General features: G+C 42.2%; 1 protein-coding gene across 14 annotated transcripts in view; it reads right to left on the minus strand.

Annotated features, from left to right (window-relative positions):
- The window catches only part of LOC127379237 (receptor-type tyrosine-protein phosphatase F), a 158,814-nt gene that overhangs the window by 51,508 nt on the left and 90,551 nt on the right, over positions 1-16,755 (minus strand). For 8 of the 14 annotated variants that reach the window (XM_051428734.1, XM_051375196.1, XM_051429081.1 and 5 more), the window contains 7 exons: positions 16,055-16,165; positions 8,740-9,009; positions 7,326-7,907; positions 6,825-6,958; positions 6,115-6,259; positions 1,797-2,102; positions 754-947 (listed from right to left, as the gene is read on the minus strand). In XM_051428734.1, coding sequence (XP_051284694.1) covers positions 754-947; positions 1,797-2,102; positions 6,115-6,259; positions 6,825-6,958; positions 7,326-7,907; positions 8,740-9,009; positions 16,055-16,165 — 1,742 coding nt within the window. The remainder of the gene's footprint in view (positions 1-753; positions 948-1,796; positions 2,103-6,114; positions 6,260-6,824; positions 6,959-7,325; positions 7,908-8,739; positions 9,010-16,054; positions 16,166-16,755) is intronic. The other 6 variants (XM_051375275.1, XM_051429422.1, XM_051429246.1 and 3 more) reach the window with 1 other exon arrangement.

Below are 16,755 nucleotides of genomic sequence, written 5' to 3' on the forward strand. Positions count from 1 at the left end.
TTTGTGGTTTTCCTGAGGCCAGGGAGCGCTTACTTGTTCAAATGAGATGTTTCTGTGTGAGGCCATCGAGGGTGTGAGCGAATGCGTGTTTGCGCAAATGTTACTTAAGGCTAACAATCAGAAAGAGGCTCTTAAGCTGGTCTCTTCTTTCCCAAAGAGAGGGAGAAAGTGAGAGTGGGATTTTTGGTTTTAAGATATTCATGAATCTCTGAATCCCTCTTAAGGATTACAATCTCTCATCCATCTCACGGTGTCACACAGCTTTGGGCGATTCGAAGCAGCTTGCATTAATGTGTAAAGGGCGGCGTCAGGAAAAAACCTCTAATTTATAAACATGGTAACAAGGCAGTGCATATGTATTACTGCTAAAACCGCAAAGAGAGGTGCATTGATTCCACTAAGCCCCATCCTGATGTAACACATATAAAATATTTAATAGCTATTACTGTAGAATTAGAATGGATCTTGTTACGACAGCTAATCCAAAGCTATGGGAGCAGGGTACCAATTTAGAGTCGAATGTCACATGTGGAGAGTGATGAAAAAAATAGAGGGGAGGGGGATACTGCAGTCGACAGAAAGAAAATTTCATGTGTGTCACCCAGTATGTGGGAAATGAAGCGTGAACTCAGAGAATTGAAGGAAATAGAGGAGCGGTGGAGAATGAAAATAATGGGAAATGAACATAAGACAGCTATAGACAGTGAAAAGAGACAGAAGAAGACTGGACAAGAGTAAGACATCATCCAGTACCTGCGCCTCTGGCAAAGCAACGTCCATGATGTTAGGCTGGCCTCGCGGTTCGCCGTTTTCAAGCCGAGAGAAGATGACTTGGTAGCCACGGATTTGGCCGTGCTGCTTCCCCTGCAGGGGAGGCTTCCAGGTGACCCTGATTGCTGTGGAGTTTATGGCCTCAACCTCCAGCTTCCTGGGGGGTGCTCCTGGCACTAGAAACCAGGAAAAAAAGGGGGAGAGAGGGAGGGAAAGCAGAGTAAGAAAGAAAGAGAGAGACAGACAGTAAGAAAGAGAGAGGGAGGGAGGAAAGAGTCAAAATATGCTGACTTAGTGACTTTCCTCAGTTCACTGTGTTTTGTGATGAGGAGCCAAAAACTATCAAAATAATGACTCCTGGGTTTTTTATAGACTTGGGTGCTCTGTAGAAGGAAGTGATACTAGATTTGGCCATGAATCAAAATCATCTCTACTCAGTTTAGACCTTGTGTGTCTACTGTGTCCCCAAAACACCCTATGCGGGGCAGCATGTGGTCTAGCTGTGTGTGTAATGTCCTTAATTCCGGTATGAAATTAGCTGTGTTGCAGCAAACTTCAAACACATTAATTATAGATGAGTCTCTCTTAGGGGCAGCCGCTCTGTATCAGACTGCAAACAAAACGAGGAACGAGTGAGTAAAAGAGGCAAGAGCGGTAGAACGGAGAGGGGGAGTGCTGCTCCACTTCTATTCCTCAGAACCGAAGAAAGAAAACAAGAAGGCATTCAAACTGTGAAAGCAGAGGAAAGTGGTGCAGAGCTGAGGCCCTGGGGGTGATGAGCCCTCACCTGCCATAGATATAAAGTGTTAAAGTTATAAAGAGCAAGCAGGAAAGAGGAAAAAAGAGAAGGTGAACCCCCCCCGCGCTACCAGCATCGCCTCATTAACTCAAAATTGATCAACAGGACACAGAGAAATGTGCAGAAGAAGTTGAAGAGAGTGAAGAAAAATAGTTACAGGCAGCCCCAAGCAACACAGATGTGAAGAGTCTGAGAGCACTCTGCTTAAGGGGAGGTGTTAACCTACCATCCTCTTTGGTTTTCATCCTCACTGGGGAACTCTCAGGGCCTGGGCCCACGTCAGTGTGCGCCCTCACCCACACCTGATACTCAGTCCACTTCTCCAGGCCAACTAGCACATAGCTAGTGGCGTCTTCGCCGATGCCTGTCACCTCATGCCGCTCTGTGTCCTCTCCAGCCAGCGCCTGGTAGCTGACTGTGTAGCGCACAATGGCGCCGTGGCGGCTAGCGGCGGGCGGTGCCACCCAACTCACCTTGAGGCTGGTGGAGCTCAGGCTGACCAGATGTACCTCCTGAGGGGGGGCAGATGGGGCTGTAGGGGGAGGGGAGCAAAACCACACGGAGGGGGGCACGGATCAAGCAAACAAAAAATAAACAAAAACACAAGCAAACTTAAGGAAAAACTGGAAGCTTTTTGTACACTAGTCAATATGATAATTAAAATGAAATATTCAGAATTTACCTACAGTATGTATATGCAGATTAAACTTCATATGAAGACATAAACTGTATAATTTCCCTGTTCATCTTACACATTTCCCTATTGAGCAGATGTTAGTGTTTTTTATTGCACTGCGTATGTATGTATTTTTTCATAGAAGCAAGCATTACAAATTCAACTTGGAAAATAAACCTGAGTGACAAGACTAATGCCACTACATTAGTCTTTTCAGCGAAACTTTTATGTTTATGTATGATCTTAATGTTTATGCTTCTCTATTGTACCTAAATAAATAAAGCTGGGTATAATATAGTATATAGGTATGGTGGACAAAGTTCTTTTAGATATTGATAATATCTGAAGTACAAGGTCTAGCCAACACATTACATGTTTTAGAAATTAACTGTACCTTGTAGTGAAAGTCTATTTTGTGTAGCTTTCTGAGCTGCTAAGATATTTGCACTATTACTAGGTGATAAATTTAATAAGATTATATTGCCAGTTTGAATATAACATTTCATTTTTTTTTTTATACTGAATACAAAAAGCTTCCACACTAAACAGGATGCTACCTCCGGACTGAGAGATTGGCTGCAAAAACACATTACCAGGCTAGTTTTGAAGCTGTCTTTGGCACTAGATTTTTGCGAGAGGCCATGAAACTACCGGGAGGGCTGAATGGAAAATAAAATGTGCCAAAATTTTACAAGGCAATGTTTTTATAAAGACATAATTTGTCCCTAACTGCCCTCTCTGCTGCCTGTAGCAGTATGCAGAGAGAGCAATAAACTGGCCATAGATGTGCGAGAGTGTGAACAAGTGCTCGACAGTGTTGACTGGTGTTCGCACATTGATGCAGAAGCCCTGGCCTTCATAACAATGTTGTCAGACCCTGCTTGGTGCTGCAGCTGAGATACACTGAACTGTCATACATAAAGCTATCATTTCATAATCAGTAACAGTTACGAAAATCCCAGAAATTGTCAACATCTGGTTTGTAGCCACCGCAATGGAAAATTATATTGTCCTAATTATCAGATGAGACAAATTCCTCAATGTTACAGATTTACTACATCAACATGCTGCTCTGTCATTAACCTTTTGTATTTGATTGAATGGAAAAATGTTGTAGCAATATGGTTTTGGTATTAAAACTACTGGCCCAGCATGATCAAACTGGGTTTTTTTTTTACTTGATGTATGGGCATAATATCGCCATGCCAGATTCAGTTATATTCTGTCCTCCTCACCCTGCAATGTTTTATAATCACAAACTCTTCTGGCATGTCCCAGTATGTGTAGGAAACCGCCTATACATACAGAGTTGGTAATCTCTGCTGTAGCTACATCTCCTGTCTGGAGTAATAAGATTACTGCAATAGGCAATATTATATTATTTACATCAACTGTCGTATAAAATTTGTGTAAACTCTCAAGTCCAGAGAAAAAACAGAAAACCAATAAACTATTTCAAAAGGAACATGAACAACACTGAAAACAAACACAACAGCATTCATACATTACATGCATCTAACTCAATCACAAATTCAACTCTACAAAAAAGGCCTCTTTAAAAGAGAATAAAATGAACTGAGAAAAAGAAAATTTGAACCAAGGTGTTCTTACAAAGCATGCCCATGAAATTTATTTTTTAATAAGCAGAGCAATGAACAATTAGCTCAAATTTGAATCCAATATACTAATGCCAGAATGCCACCTTTTTTAAAATATCAGGGCTTAACAGAAGAGAATTGACTGTCATCAGGTGGTCCCTGATCCACAAGAGAGTGGACAGAAAACTACAAAGACCTGACAACACCATGTGTATTACAAAAAGGTGACAGACTGAATCAAAACAATACTGATGATTTGCAGAATAGATTGTGATATTGAGATGAAAAATCTGCTAGATCAAAGTCAAATTGGATGAGGAGAGGACAACACCACAGGAAATACATACGCCTCGGAGGAAAAAATGAGCAAGAAAGACCGTGGGCTTAAAATAGAGATAAAATTATAGATGAAGAAGATAAAGTAGCGCTACCTACTTCTTCTTCTCTCTAGTTCTAAAGCCTGATACATCATATATACACATTAGGTATATTCACACACATTATTGAAGACTTACAGATGGAAGAAATTGGATTTTGGGTGTTTCTCAAACGATCATAATTTAAATATAGTATATATAATACTTGTGTTTCCTCATGTGTTACTGGAAAATATGTGGTTTGCATCCTGCGTTCTGATTTTTGACGTTAGAAATAACCTGATCTGATGATGAATTGCACCTTGAACTATGGATTTCAAAGTGTCAAGTCTTTAGCTGAGTAGCAGAGTTGCAGTCCTTCAATCATATATAAACAGTAACCAAACATGAAAACCGCTCAGTTATGTCCATTGCTCTGAATCTTAAAAAAAATGATACTAAACATTTAAATGCAGCACTAGAAAATGTCACACTGCCTATTTACCTCAGAACCGTCCCAAGGCTGCTGCTTATTTCATGCACACCATCCTCCCGCCGCATGAAATCTAAATTTGGTTCTCTAAATTCTGCGTTCATCACCACTTGTGATCTCAATTGACAGTTATATAACTCTGTGGTTTTCAGAGTTGTAGGCAATTCAATGATTTTGTCTGTCCTAATGATGAAAGTTTTCAAAAAGAGATATCTATAACTACTGTCCACAGAGCCACAGCGAACCTGTAACTGGCAGAAATTTTTATTTGGAGAGATATTGTTTTCTTTTCTTTGCTTTGAAGTGTTTGAAAAGTTGTCTATTTGAAATGTACCAATATCATTTTGGTATGTTACTTTTTTTTTTTTTAAACTACTGGCTTGGGGTTTGAAGTGACCATTGATAAGTAAAAGGGTTTATATAAAATATATTATTTTAAAAGGATTAGTATCCTCTAAAATAAATCCAATCAAAATCTGATCCTTCATTTACTGTACTCCACTCTGTTTTGTCTCAGTCAGATAGTGTTGCAGCGCTGATCGACAGCCAGGCTCTACAGCGCAGTATTTTGCAGCATATGTGTGCACAAATCAGCTGTTACTAATCAATGTTAATTCAATGAATAACTTAATGGCAAGCCAAATTAAACTAGTCTGTTGTCAGGTTTGTGTGCTCTCTGCAAGCTGTTGTCTATACTCAAAGATCTTTTGTGAGGGAAAAAGCTCCACTCTGTAACACCTTTGTACAATTGCATTTACCAACAATTACAACATCTTCTCTCTCTGGGGGGGGGGGGTCGCCTCAATTTCTCCCAGTTAAACGTTTCTTTCGATCATATATACAACTACGGTACAAATTAGAAAGGTATAATTATTCATGGAACCCTTTTGATTTTAATCAAATAGTAGTTTTGTACAAAGTATGTGCAAGGCGCAAGTCTCTGGGGTAAGGTACAAGCATGGTACCACCACAGCAAAATAATTAGCAGTCAGCTGGCAGAGTGACATTTTGAGTGCTGGCACTGTAAAAGCACATAATGATATGAGGCAAAATAACAGCACAGCTCACAAATGTGGGAAAAGGACACATTAAACGTACCTTTGACACTGAACACAGGGCCTGCCCTCAGATAGATGGACAGGAGGGTTAGTGTTGGTGACAGAGGGGAGGTGGTGGAAGCGAGAGGCTGACCGGGATGTCTGCACTGTCAGCATTTTATGTTGTGCTGAAATTGACTTGACATTCAATTTGTCAACGCTGTCTGATTTAAGCTCTATAAAGCACAACTTTGGCCTGCCTAAACTTAAACCTGCTTCAGCCGGCTGTGCGTGACTGTTACTCCACAAAATCACTGGTTAGTGGACAACAAGGAGATAGACAGATGAGAAAAAGAACGCGAGGGAGAAAAATAATGGACTTACTGGATTGGGCAGTGCGGGCCTCGATGGGCTGGGTGTAGACGCCTAAACCCATCTCAGAACGGGCTGCCAGGGAGAAATGGTACAACGTGTCAGGCTTTAGACCCTCCACACCATAGGAGCCCGCTGGGTTGAAGGTGACATGTATCTGAAGGGTTAGACAGAAAGAAGCCACTGAATTAAAATCAAAGATAGTGTTTTTATGTGTTGAGCTATAGGGGTAGTATTTGTTGTATTGTTTTGGCATGGAGGAATTCATCTTCAACTGAAATCATAAAGCCTACACAGCTGTCTCCCCTTCCTGCATGCATACAAAGTAGAGAATACATCCAAAATCGAGAGCCATTTGTTACAAAAACAAATTGTCCTCCAGTTTACAACTGGTGCAGTGGTCCAGCAGAGTTGAACCAAGGGGCACAACACTGAGAGACAGAACAACGATGCTGTCTGTTACTACAGTAAATCTTTCTCATCAGCTGGGGAGTACACTGCATTACTACAATAACATTGCTTCAGCCGCAGATTCCCATTCAGAGAAATTGCATCATAAAGAGCAAGATTCATTCGTCTGCAATCTCACAGCAGAATATGAGAAAAGTGTTAATGGATGGCTGGAAGGCTAGATGGATGGATAGATAGATAGATAGCATGACAGAAAGATAGATAGAAAACCAGGTCATAAAATAGTTATAACTTCATGTTGTTATTCTAACCTTGTTGTCTGAGCCAGCCTCCCAGTACTGCAACTCATACTTAGTGATGGGGTCCTGTACGGGCCACAGCCATGTCAGCATGATGCGGCTGTCCAGCTCAGCTTCAGCCTCAAAGCTGGACGGCTGGGCAGGGACTGGGTACAGAGGGGCAAGAGGGCAGAAGCTTAAGAATAAAAGGAGCATATTTCTAAAGCCAAATGTTCTTCATAGTGTCAGGGACAATAACCACCTCCCCAAAACAGACTGTATGGAAAGGAATTTGCATGGCAAAGTCAAACTAATGCACAAATATGAGCCCTTTCACACATGTTGTAGGTACAGACAACACACACATTTTGCCAAATAAAATACAGGATCTTTCTATAACTATGCACATGCCGGGCCTAAGATGTTTAACACTATATGTAAACATATGAACACATTGGCACAAACTTCACATGTGCACATGAACATAAACACATAATTAACACACAGAGCCACACACGGTGGTTGGCTGCTCACCTCCCTGCTGGGTTTTGACTTGCAGGATGTCAGAAGGTGGCCCGTCACCGACAGAGGTGAAGCCCAGCACCCTGAGGCTGTAGGTGATATCAGGAGTCAGGCCTGAGATGGTAGTCAGACTGCTGTCATCAGTGTTGTGTTTCTGCCAGGCGCTAAGCGGAGCCGTCAGGTCCGAGCTGTAGTAGACCCGGTAGCCCCTGATTTGCCCGTTGGGTTCCTCGGGCGGTTCCCACTGGACCAGCATTGTGCTGGCACTCAGCATGCGAGCTTGGACGTGCAGAGGTGGCGAGGAGGGTGCCTGTTCACCGGTGCGCGTCTCCACAGGGTCGCTGGGTGGCCCACGGCCAATGTTGTTGACAGCCATGACACGAAACTCATATTCAGAGTAGGGGCTAAGTCCACCAATGCTGTAACGGGTGGTTGCCACACCTTCTACTTCCTGGAAGCCATTGTCTGAGGACTTGGCTTTGTACTGGATCATGTAGTACGAGACAGGTTCTGGGTTTCCAGACGCCCAGGTGAGAGTCACACTGGTGGCTGTGGTCTCAGTCACAATGAGGGAGGTGGGGGGCTTTGGCAAGGCTATGGAGGGAGAAGCAACATATTAGCTTTGATATTAAGACTGAACTTTTAGGTTGTGTAGGTAATTTGTGAAAAATTGGATGTCTGACACATTCAATATAACGATTCTTAAAATGTACGCACAATACAGCTAAAATCAGCTCTTGTGGAGAAAAGACAGGACTGGTCATGTTTCCATTCTGTAACTCATAGCACTGAAATGATTGTTTCATAAGCTAATCCTTATAGTGCTGTCAGCAGCCAATATGCCCAAATGAATAGAAGAGTTAGACTGAAATCCCAATTTTGAGTTTTCTAACAGCCTGGTCATTACTGACAATACAAGAAAATTGCAAGAGCGCTTCCCGTTGTGAGTGTATAACAAATACAAACAAAACAGAGGGTCTCCATTATGGCTTCTTTGAAGAAGGGGGTCTGTAGTGCCGTGGTGCTTCTAAATGACTGTGACATTCTGTGTATCGATCAGCTGAGTGGAAAGTGGGATCAATACAATCCGACGACAACTGATAAGAGAGACTGCAATGGGTAGACAACACACTCGCATAGTCACATACACACAAACGCTTTGATGCAGAAAAAAGGACTCAACAAACATGCAGAAAGAAACACGTACGAGCCCCGACATCGATGTTCATTGACAAAAAGACTGCAAACAGTGAAAGCCTTAATTTTTACACCTCAGTTAACAAAAACCACATAGCACAGGGGCAGCAAGCCATCAGCGGTTACGTAGAAAAGGCCATTTGAAATATGTGAAATCTGTGGGTGACTCAAATTAACAGCATCATTATAGCAACATCCTCATTCATAGATAGAACAGCAAGCCTCTCACCTTTGACAGTGACCTGAGCAGTAGCCTCTATCATGCCCAGAGAGGAGATGGCCACGCAGGTGTAGTTGGCTGACTCACGGATGTTAGTGACCTCCAGCACGTTGCGTCCCATTGGCATCTCTTCTTCCTTGGTCAGATCCACCTGGCCCATCATCCACTTTACGTAGGGCATCGGCGAACCCACTGCCACACATGTCAGGTTGACACTGCCACCTGGCATCACCTCTTGGTTGGTGGGTGGAATGGAGAATCTGGGTGGGACTCTTCGCACTAAGTTGATGAAGATAAGCAGAAGAAAATAGTGAATAGGTAGGATATGTAAGGTGAATGATATGATGATTTTTGAATGGTCTTGGCCTATACAACACGGCAAGGCTAAAAGGTAACCCGGGAAAACTAATAGAATGGAGGGCTGATCGCTTTTGTCCGAATGTGCAGGCGAGCACAATGGGAATAATAGGACTGTCACAAAATGGCTCTGGAAATTCACAAGAAAACTTTGAGGGGGTGTTTTATGCTCTTGCCTACAAAAGGGGAAATAATAAAAAAAATAGCCCAGTTTTGCTGGAGACTATGTCTGGCCCTCTTTTGTCAAAGTGTCAAATGGTAGCGAGAGTTGCATCATTGAGAGACCCTGCGGAGATGGCATTGTTTGATTTCTCCTCCCGCTCCCTCTCTCTGGCTCCTTCTGCTCAGCCTGTCTCTCTCTCTCTCTCTCTCTCTCTCTCTCTCTCTTTCTCCCTCTCTTTGTGCAGTTCTGATATGCAGATAGGCTGACATTAAAAAGGGGTTCCCATGGAGACAAGAAGGGCCCGTTGACGTCGCCAGGGACAAGGCAAACACCGATGCAGAGGCTCGATGCAATACTGAAAAGCTGGCCCAGAATAAACAGGCAGCCAGCATTTACATATGACTTGTTTTCTATCTAAATAAAGATACACAAGAAATGCCTGCCATATTTACACACTTTAGATCTTTTTCTGGCAACTTTTTGGCAACCACAACAAAGTTATCCGCTTGTCATGGTAAAGAAAACCTAACTTGACAGTGCTATGTGAACATCCATCAGTGTCAGAGCTGTTATATTTATGATAGGCTGAACATTACCATAGTATGTGCTGAATGTATAAAGGAGAAGCTCTGACTTCTTTAACCTTGATTATGAAGAAAGTAAGGCCAAGCCAAAAAATTAAGCTCCCTAGTGAGGACACACTACTGCTATCCCACTAGTGCTGGTTGTATGTATTCAAACAACTACGGCATAAAACTATCCCTGCAGAATTTATACTGCTTGTTTCCCCTAATGCACTACAACATCTCTGTGTCTCTCTGGAAAAAAAGCCCTTGACTGTAATTGCTCTTTTGCACCGGTCTCCATGAAAATGGATTTTCAAATGTGAGCCTCCCTCCACCTTCCCTTTCCCCCACCCTTCACCCCTCCCTCCCAGATCTAATTTGAACCAGAACGTTGTTACTATATAGCCATGCTTGTTATTCCCCTCATTATGTGGTGAAATGGAAAAAAAAACACAATAGCACCTTTTGAGATTTCAGTCAGGAAAAGGCTGGTTTTCTGGACCGCACTATAATAAGGGGGACCTGGTTCACACTCATCTCCATTTTCCCAAAAATAATTGAGGTATGGCATATAGACCATCTGCTGTTTTTTTAATCAATACAATCATGTGAGCTTAAACTATTTGGCTCAATATCTCATAAGAATATTAATATCCCAGGTTTGAGCCACAAAGCACACTGACTTGTGCACTTTTCACACAATATCCCAGATAAAACAAAACTTTGCAGTTCTTTTATAAGAACTCACTTTTTCAGCTGGTATGTGAAAAAGCAAAATCAATTCAATACAGGGAACGAAAAAAAGGTCAGCAAAGGTTTAGGACAGAGTTTGATTTTGACTGTTAAACATGAATAGTGATGCAAAGTTTACAAAATGACTGAATGAACAAGATGGTACAACTTTTAGAAAGCTATGACATTATAAAAACGGTCTCATGCAGGAGAGAAGTGACACACATTAACAGTCAAGAAAGATTAACATCAGCCGTGACATCTGCTTTCTAAGGTTCACAGGCATTTGGTTGATTTTTAAATGCAAAGACTGGACAGGCCGAGTAGCCTGGGAACAGGACAGGGACGACATTCTCAAGCAAAGCATGCACGGGAGCTGGGGAAAGATATGGGATGGGATCACAAGCCTGAGAGAAGAAGATAAAGGAGGGACTTGGACTTGGTCTAATTTTCTCATATAAATGACTGAACATCTGATTTCCAGTATGACTAATGCACGACAGACTTCCCTTTGAGTATTTCAAGAAAAGAAGAATTAGTATTTCACTTATGTTGGTGGCCACCTGTGTCTTCTCACACAACTGTTATGTTCTCCAAGTGCAGCTATCTTTCACAACATATACTTGTGAAAAAGAGAAACCTGAGAGAAGCGGCCCTAAAGTAAAACCATTAAGCTCAAAGTATCTGTTATTCTTTCATGATTCCATAGACTAAACAGTGCTAAGAGCAGTCAGTCAATGGGGCCTGTGTATATTGAACACTTAATGTTGTGAATAATTCATGTCGTGCGGTTAAGTTTGGAGAGGTGCTGTGGAACAAAATGACTAGAGGGCAGGTAATTGTTATCGATTCCCCCGAAGCCTCTCTCCTGTTGAGAGCGGCTTGGAGAGACGGGCTCCGGGACTCTATCAAAACCACAAAATAAGCCCTGTCTCCACTCTGCCTGCCTGCTTGCTGGATACCTATAAATTTAACTGCCTTGACAAAGTGCCCAAGGATAGCAGAACCTGTTCAGTCAATCAATATCTGAGCAAACTGGCACAGAGTCAGCGGGCTCCAAGGCTTCCTGGCAGCACCGCTGGGCTACCATGATGGCTGATCATCCCCCTGTCAGCACACTGCCAGCTCATTCTTAAATATTCTATAGGTCAGCTCTTTGCACGGCAGTGTTTCGCAGTAAAGAGATAATTTCCAAAACATTAGCTCTTGCTTGGGCAATGTCAATGTCATCATTCATCTTCATCTGTAAAAGTGTGGACCAAGGACCAAATCTCCTGATATGAACTATTTCCTTACATGTATTATTGATCAGCTGGTATACAGTACATTCAGTATCGATGGGATTATTTCTAATAAGATGAACTTTTTTTTCTTTCCTCTAGGTCCTCCTGCTGAGACATCAGATGAAGGGGCGGGGGGCGGCTGCTCATTAGGCTAACATGTGTCTATCACATCCTTCAGTCTCTGGGTAGTGCAAGCCCATGGCGGCAAAACAGACATAATCCCCTGAGAACGGCTTTGTCAGTTCTGATACCCTTGTCCCTCAGTGGGAGAGCACGGGTGTTGCTGCCTAAATACCTAACAAATCCGGTTGCTACCTGAATACCGGAGTAATCCATCACACACCTCTGATGGGCCTACAGAGGCGGATGGAAAGTCTGAGGGTGAAAGGAGCTATAGTGTTTGGTGGATGTGGTTGACTGTGACAATGTGGGTGCGGTTGGGAGGAATCCACGGCTAAATAATACAACAGAGATCTAATAATGACTTAAGCAAACTGCACGGGGACTCCTTGTGTGTTTTGGCAAGGCTAATCGAAACACAGTTTAGGGGAGTTGCGATGGAAGGCATGCAAGAACTATTCAAGGATTCATGCAAACAAGTAGACAAAGCGACACAATTACACTATGTTGGATTAGGGAGAACTAAATACTAAATATTTTTGTCTGTCAGGGAAGGGATATCGGTGTCTTCATGGGAGGGGTTGGAAAGGATGGTTGACCTCTCTTAAAATCAGTACCAAATTAATGGAAGGGGATTAAAAGTGAAACTGACAAACCTCCACGCTGGTCTGTTTGAGGATGTAGTGATTTGATGGGGGTGAGCAATGGAATGAAAAGATACAAAGTGGAGAGGAAAACAACACAGTGAAACAGGACAGTGTTTCTGTAGACATAGTGGAGGTTAGTGACATGGCAAAGTAATGCATACATACAGTGTCCGGGAGGGAAACTCACTTTCACAAATTTAGTATTTAGTATTATTCGTTGGCATCTTTATTATTTAGAATTGTATTTAACAAATTAAATCATTTAGTTTCACATTACACTTTAAAATCACTATGGGATATTTGACCCATATAGATAATAACAGATAATCAAATAAGTAAAATTTACCATCAAGGTGAGTACCAGGTATGGAAATTTCTATCCCTCACTCTACCTATGCATTAAAGCATTTTTGTCTTCCTTTAAATTACTTTTTGACCCTTCCAGAGTACTTGCTGATGTAAAGAACACTAGTTTTTGCTCTTGTAACCCATCTTTTTCTTCATAAAATTGACTCGAATTTATCATTTTGTAAGTTTCTCTTCCGCACACACAGACAAACACACACACAGTGAAGAGCATGAAGATATTTTGGTAAAAGAAAAGCCCAGCTACAGCACTTTATCCTCTATGACATATTGACATGTCACATGGATATATGAAGGAGTGCCCGCAGACAGAAGCTGACATCCCTCCTCCGTTGTGGGATAAGCACTTGACAAATGAGCGCTCATGCACAATCACAGGACGCTTGTGATTCTGCCCACGTTGATGGAGTCCTCCTTTAGAGGAGGGTCACCAAAAGCGACCCACAGCAAACAAGGCGTGCATGCACCTGCACACCTACAAACACACGCACACTCTTAATGGATGAGAAGTGGAAGGACATAAATAGATACACAGACAGGATGGGAAAAACAACCCCCCCCCAAATTCAGCCTCACCCTCCCCCTCCCCCCTCTCCCACAAAGAAATATGAGGACATTATTCTCTGGTGGCGCAAAAATGTCAAGACAAGGGTGTTGACGGTGATGCTGGCAGCGTGTTTGTGTACCTGCAGACAGGAATTGGATCAGGAAGCGACGGTGAACGGGAAAAAAAAAAAAAAACAGTAACACATTCACAGACACAGAACACCACGACATAACAAACTCATTTAATGTAACTGTAAGTTGGCGGGTGTTAGAAAGGTGTTGATAGAGAATAATAGCACAATTCCTTCTCCCATTGTTATCTTTTTCATATGTCACCCTAAAGTAGTGGCAACTTCATTGACATTTCAAGCCTACAGATGATTGGAATTCTTAGAAGGCCCTGAATTGCATTAAGAATTGTAACAATATTTTATTTTTTTATTCATAGCTCAAGCATCATTTTTATTTCACGCTGGAAGTTTGGAATCAAACTGATTTTTTATAGCCTGCTGCTACACATCACCACTGTAAAATTTAACAGTTGTCAAATGACCTGTTTGCTTCCAAAGCTTGTTATGTTTACAGGTTTGTGAGCCGACGTTGTAAGCCCCTAAATCCCCCCTCTGGTGTCTTAGAATAAGAAAAAAACATATAACAACAGGAAAGGGAGAGAGGCATGTCAAAGGCCACTTGTCTTGAGTCCCTCATGTTTTAAACCCAATCAAGCAGCCCAGTGATAGCACAGCCCCAGGTCTCGTCTCCTCATTCTTGCAGCAGTAACAAAGACGGAGTGAAAACATGGCTAGAGCCTTTGTTCTCCATTCCAGACTAGTCGACTTTTAAAAGGTTACGGTTGGTTTGATTTCTATCTCTCCACTGGTGTGGTGAGGCTGGCGGAAAAGTTGGTGTCGGGGCCAATGGGTTGACAGCTACCTGGGTGGTGTTACAGACTAGCTGGGCCTGGGGGCCCTGCTGGCGCCAAGCCACACAACCACTGTAATTACCTCTGAGGGGAAAAAAAGGCTGTGCTTGCACCTGTGACAGACATGCCCTGATTAATAGACGAGACTTACATCCCTTTCTCGCCTTTGCTGTTTGGCTGACTATCTCCCCTGTCAAGATTTAAGATCCAAACCTTCTGGAGCCCACAGTTTTTAATCTGTAAATTTGATGCTGCTATGGTCCTTGAGGATGATTTTTTCCTCTGGTTTCTCTGATCAACAAGGAGGTCCTCTTTGTTGGAAAAATATTCTTTTTGGATAATCTTTCTATAAGAAAAATACTGATGCTAAACATTAGCCGGTCACATCTTGGTTAGAGGAAAATCTGTTAAAAAAATAGTACTCCTAATTAAATTTGACATTTCCTAAGCAGTGGTTTGTAATTTCTGTCTTGGTTTGAAGGGAAAAACTGGACACTAATTTACTTATTATATCTTGATGGATAGAAAAAGAGACAAAGGAATCACAATAGCCTGTAGGATACACTACTGTATATGCTTTTAACAAAATTATGAAGTGATAGTTGAGTGTGTGTCTTTCTTAGCCTGACACTTTCCCTCCCTCCCTCCCTCCCTCCCTCATCCATCCACACTAACAACTGGAGCAGCTATTCTGTTTCATGTACATCAGACATGGTGGTGTTATCCGCAGGGGCTGACCTAGACTACTCTCTCCCCTATACCAGCTTTTTTTCCAGGATGGGTACAGTGCTACCCTTGCCCTGCATTAGTCTGCTCACGGAGACACCACAAACAAAACCAAACCCTGAAACTCCAGACCCCACCATGTCTGTAGGAGCTCTAGGTTGTGCGGGGGGGTTATAATGGAGCCTTTCGATACAGTCAAAATAAAAAAGAAAGGAGGCCTGGCATGGCTTTCAGTGCCAGCGGAGGAAACGGTTTCAATGCAGCTGTTTTCACAGAGGCCGCACCTGGTCGAGTTCACAGCCAAACAAGAGGTTGAGGTTAGTTCAGCTCATTGGTATGGGAAGAACTGCATGGCAAAGATAATGGTGGGGGAATTGGTTGAAGGAGAGACAAGACAGAGAAATAGTAGTATAAATGTGGTGATCAAATGTGGGAATGACATAATCAAACACCCTGCAAGTGTTTTTCACAGATGTTTTCACTTATCCTGGATAATTAGAACTCTGCTCAGGTTGATGGTGGGCAGGGCTATGCTGCAAATTACTCCATGCACCAATCAGAATTAAAAAGGTGTAATTTACCCTAGCAGGTGCAACAAAGCTAACGGGAGAGTGAGGAAGATGTCAATCAAACACAGCCTGCACACTCCTGAGAAGAGCTCTAACCATCCAAAATAACTCAAATACAATAACCTGAAATCACCTGTGTGGATGCACCACTGAGGGTGCAGGGTCTCAAAGGGAGAAAGAGATATAAAGATGCATGGTCACTGGTGAGTGAACAACATTTACAATAAGAAAGACATGAAACTTTGACAGTTGTTTGTGGTTTGCCAATGCTTGAGACAACAGACATGAAAGATTAATTCAAGAATTGAGAAAAACATTTGACTTTACCTCGTACGTAGAGATTGGCAGGAGCGGAGTAACGGGTCCCAGCACTGTTCATGGCAACACATTCATATTTCCCTTGGTCGGACTCCTCGCTGTTCTCTATTTGCAGAGCTCCTGCGTAGAGGATTAACAAATTTAGCTGTCTTGACAGTTGTGGAATATGAGATGTAACTTGGCATGAAACCACAGCAGATATCTGTACAGTGACTCGCTAGAGAGCCTGTAGTCAACTAGTTTAACCCAGTTCATGCGTATTTAAGTATCTCAGACATGGACACAGTTTTGTCAAGAAAATGCTTACGGCATTACATAAGCATTTAGCTGCTCTGGGTGTAATGAAACTGCTAACAGAATATTTGCCTAGTCGTATTAAAGAGCCATGACTGAGGGTCAATTAATCATCTGAATAACATGTCACAACTATCACAGCATGATTAGGCCTTCTGCTTATGGAAGTAATTGACAAACCAAAGTGCTTGTGTCATGGAGGGTTATCTATCTCTGCCAGATGTTAGGACGAAGCTAACCTATACTGCAGAAAAAAACCTAACAATAGTAGAATGGATGTGAGTTTTACACAGTTTAACTGTTTGACATTATTTACAGCTGTGGGTCTCAGGAAGAATTCTACTCTGATTAAGTATTCTACTTAATTCTATTAATGATTAAATCATGTTTTCGGATATCCCAATTGTTGAAATAAG

This window comes from Dicentrarchus labrax, unplaced genomic scaffold (genome assembly GCF_905237075.1).
Source record: "Dicentrarchus labrax unplaced genomic scaffold, dlabrax2021, whole genome shotgun sequence".
NCBI classification, from domain to species: Eukaryota; Metazoa; Chordata; class Actinopteri; family Moronidae; genus Dicentrarchus; species Dicentrarchus labrax.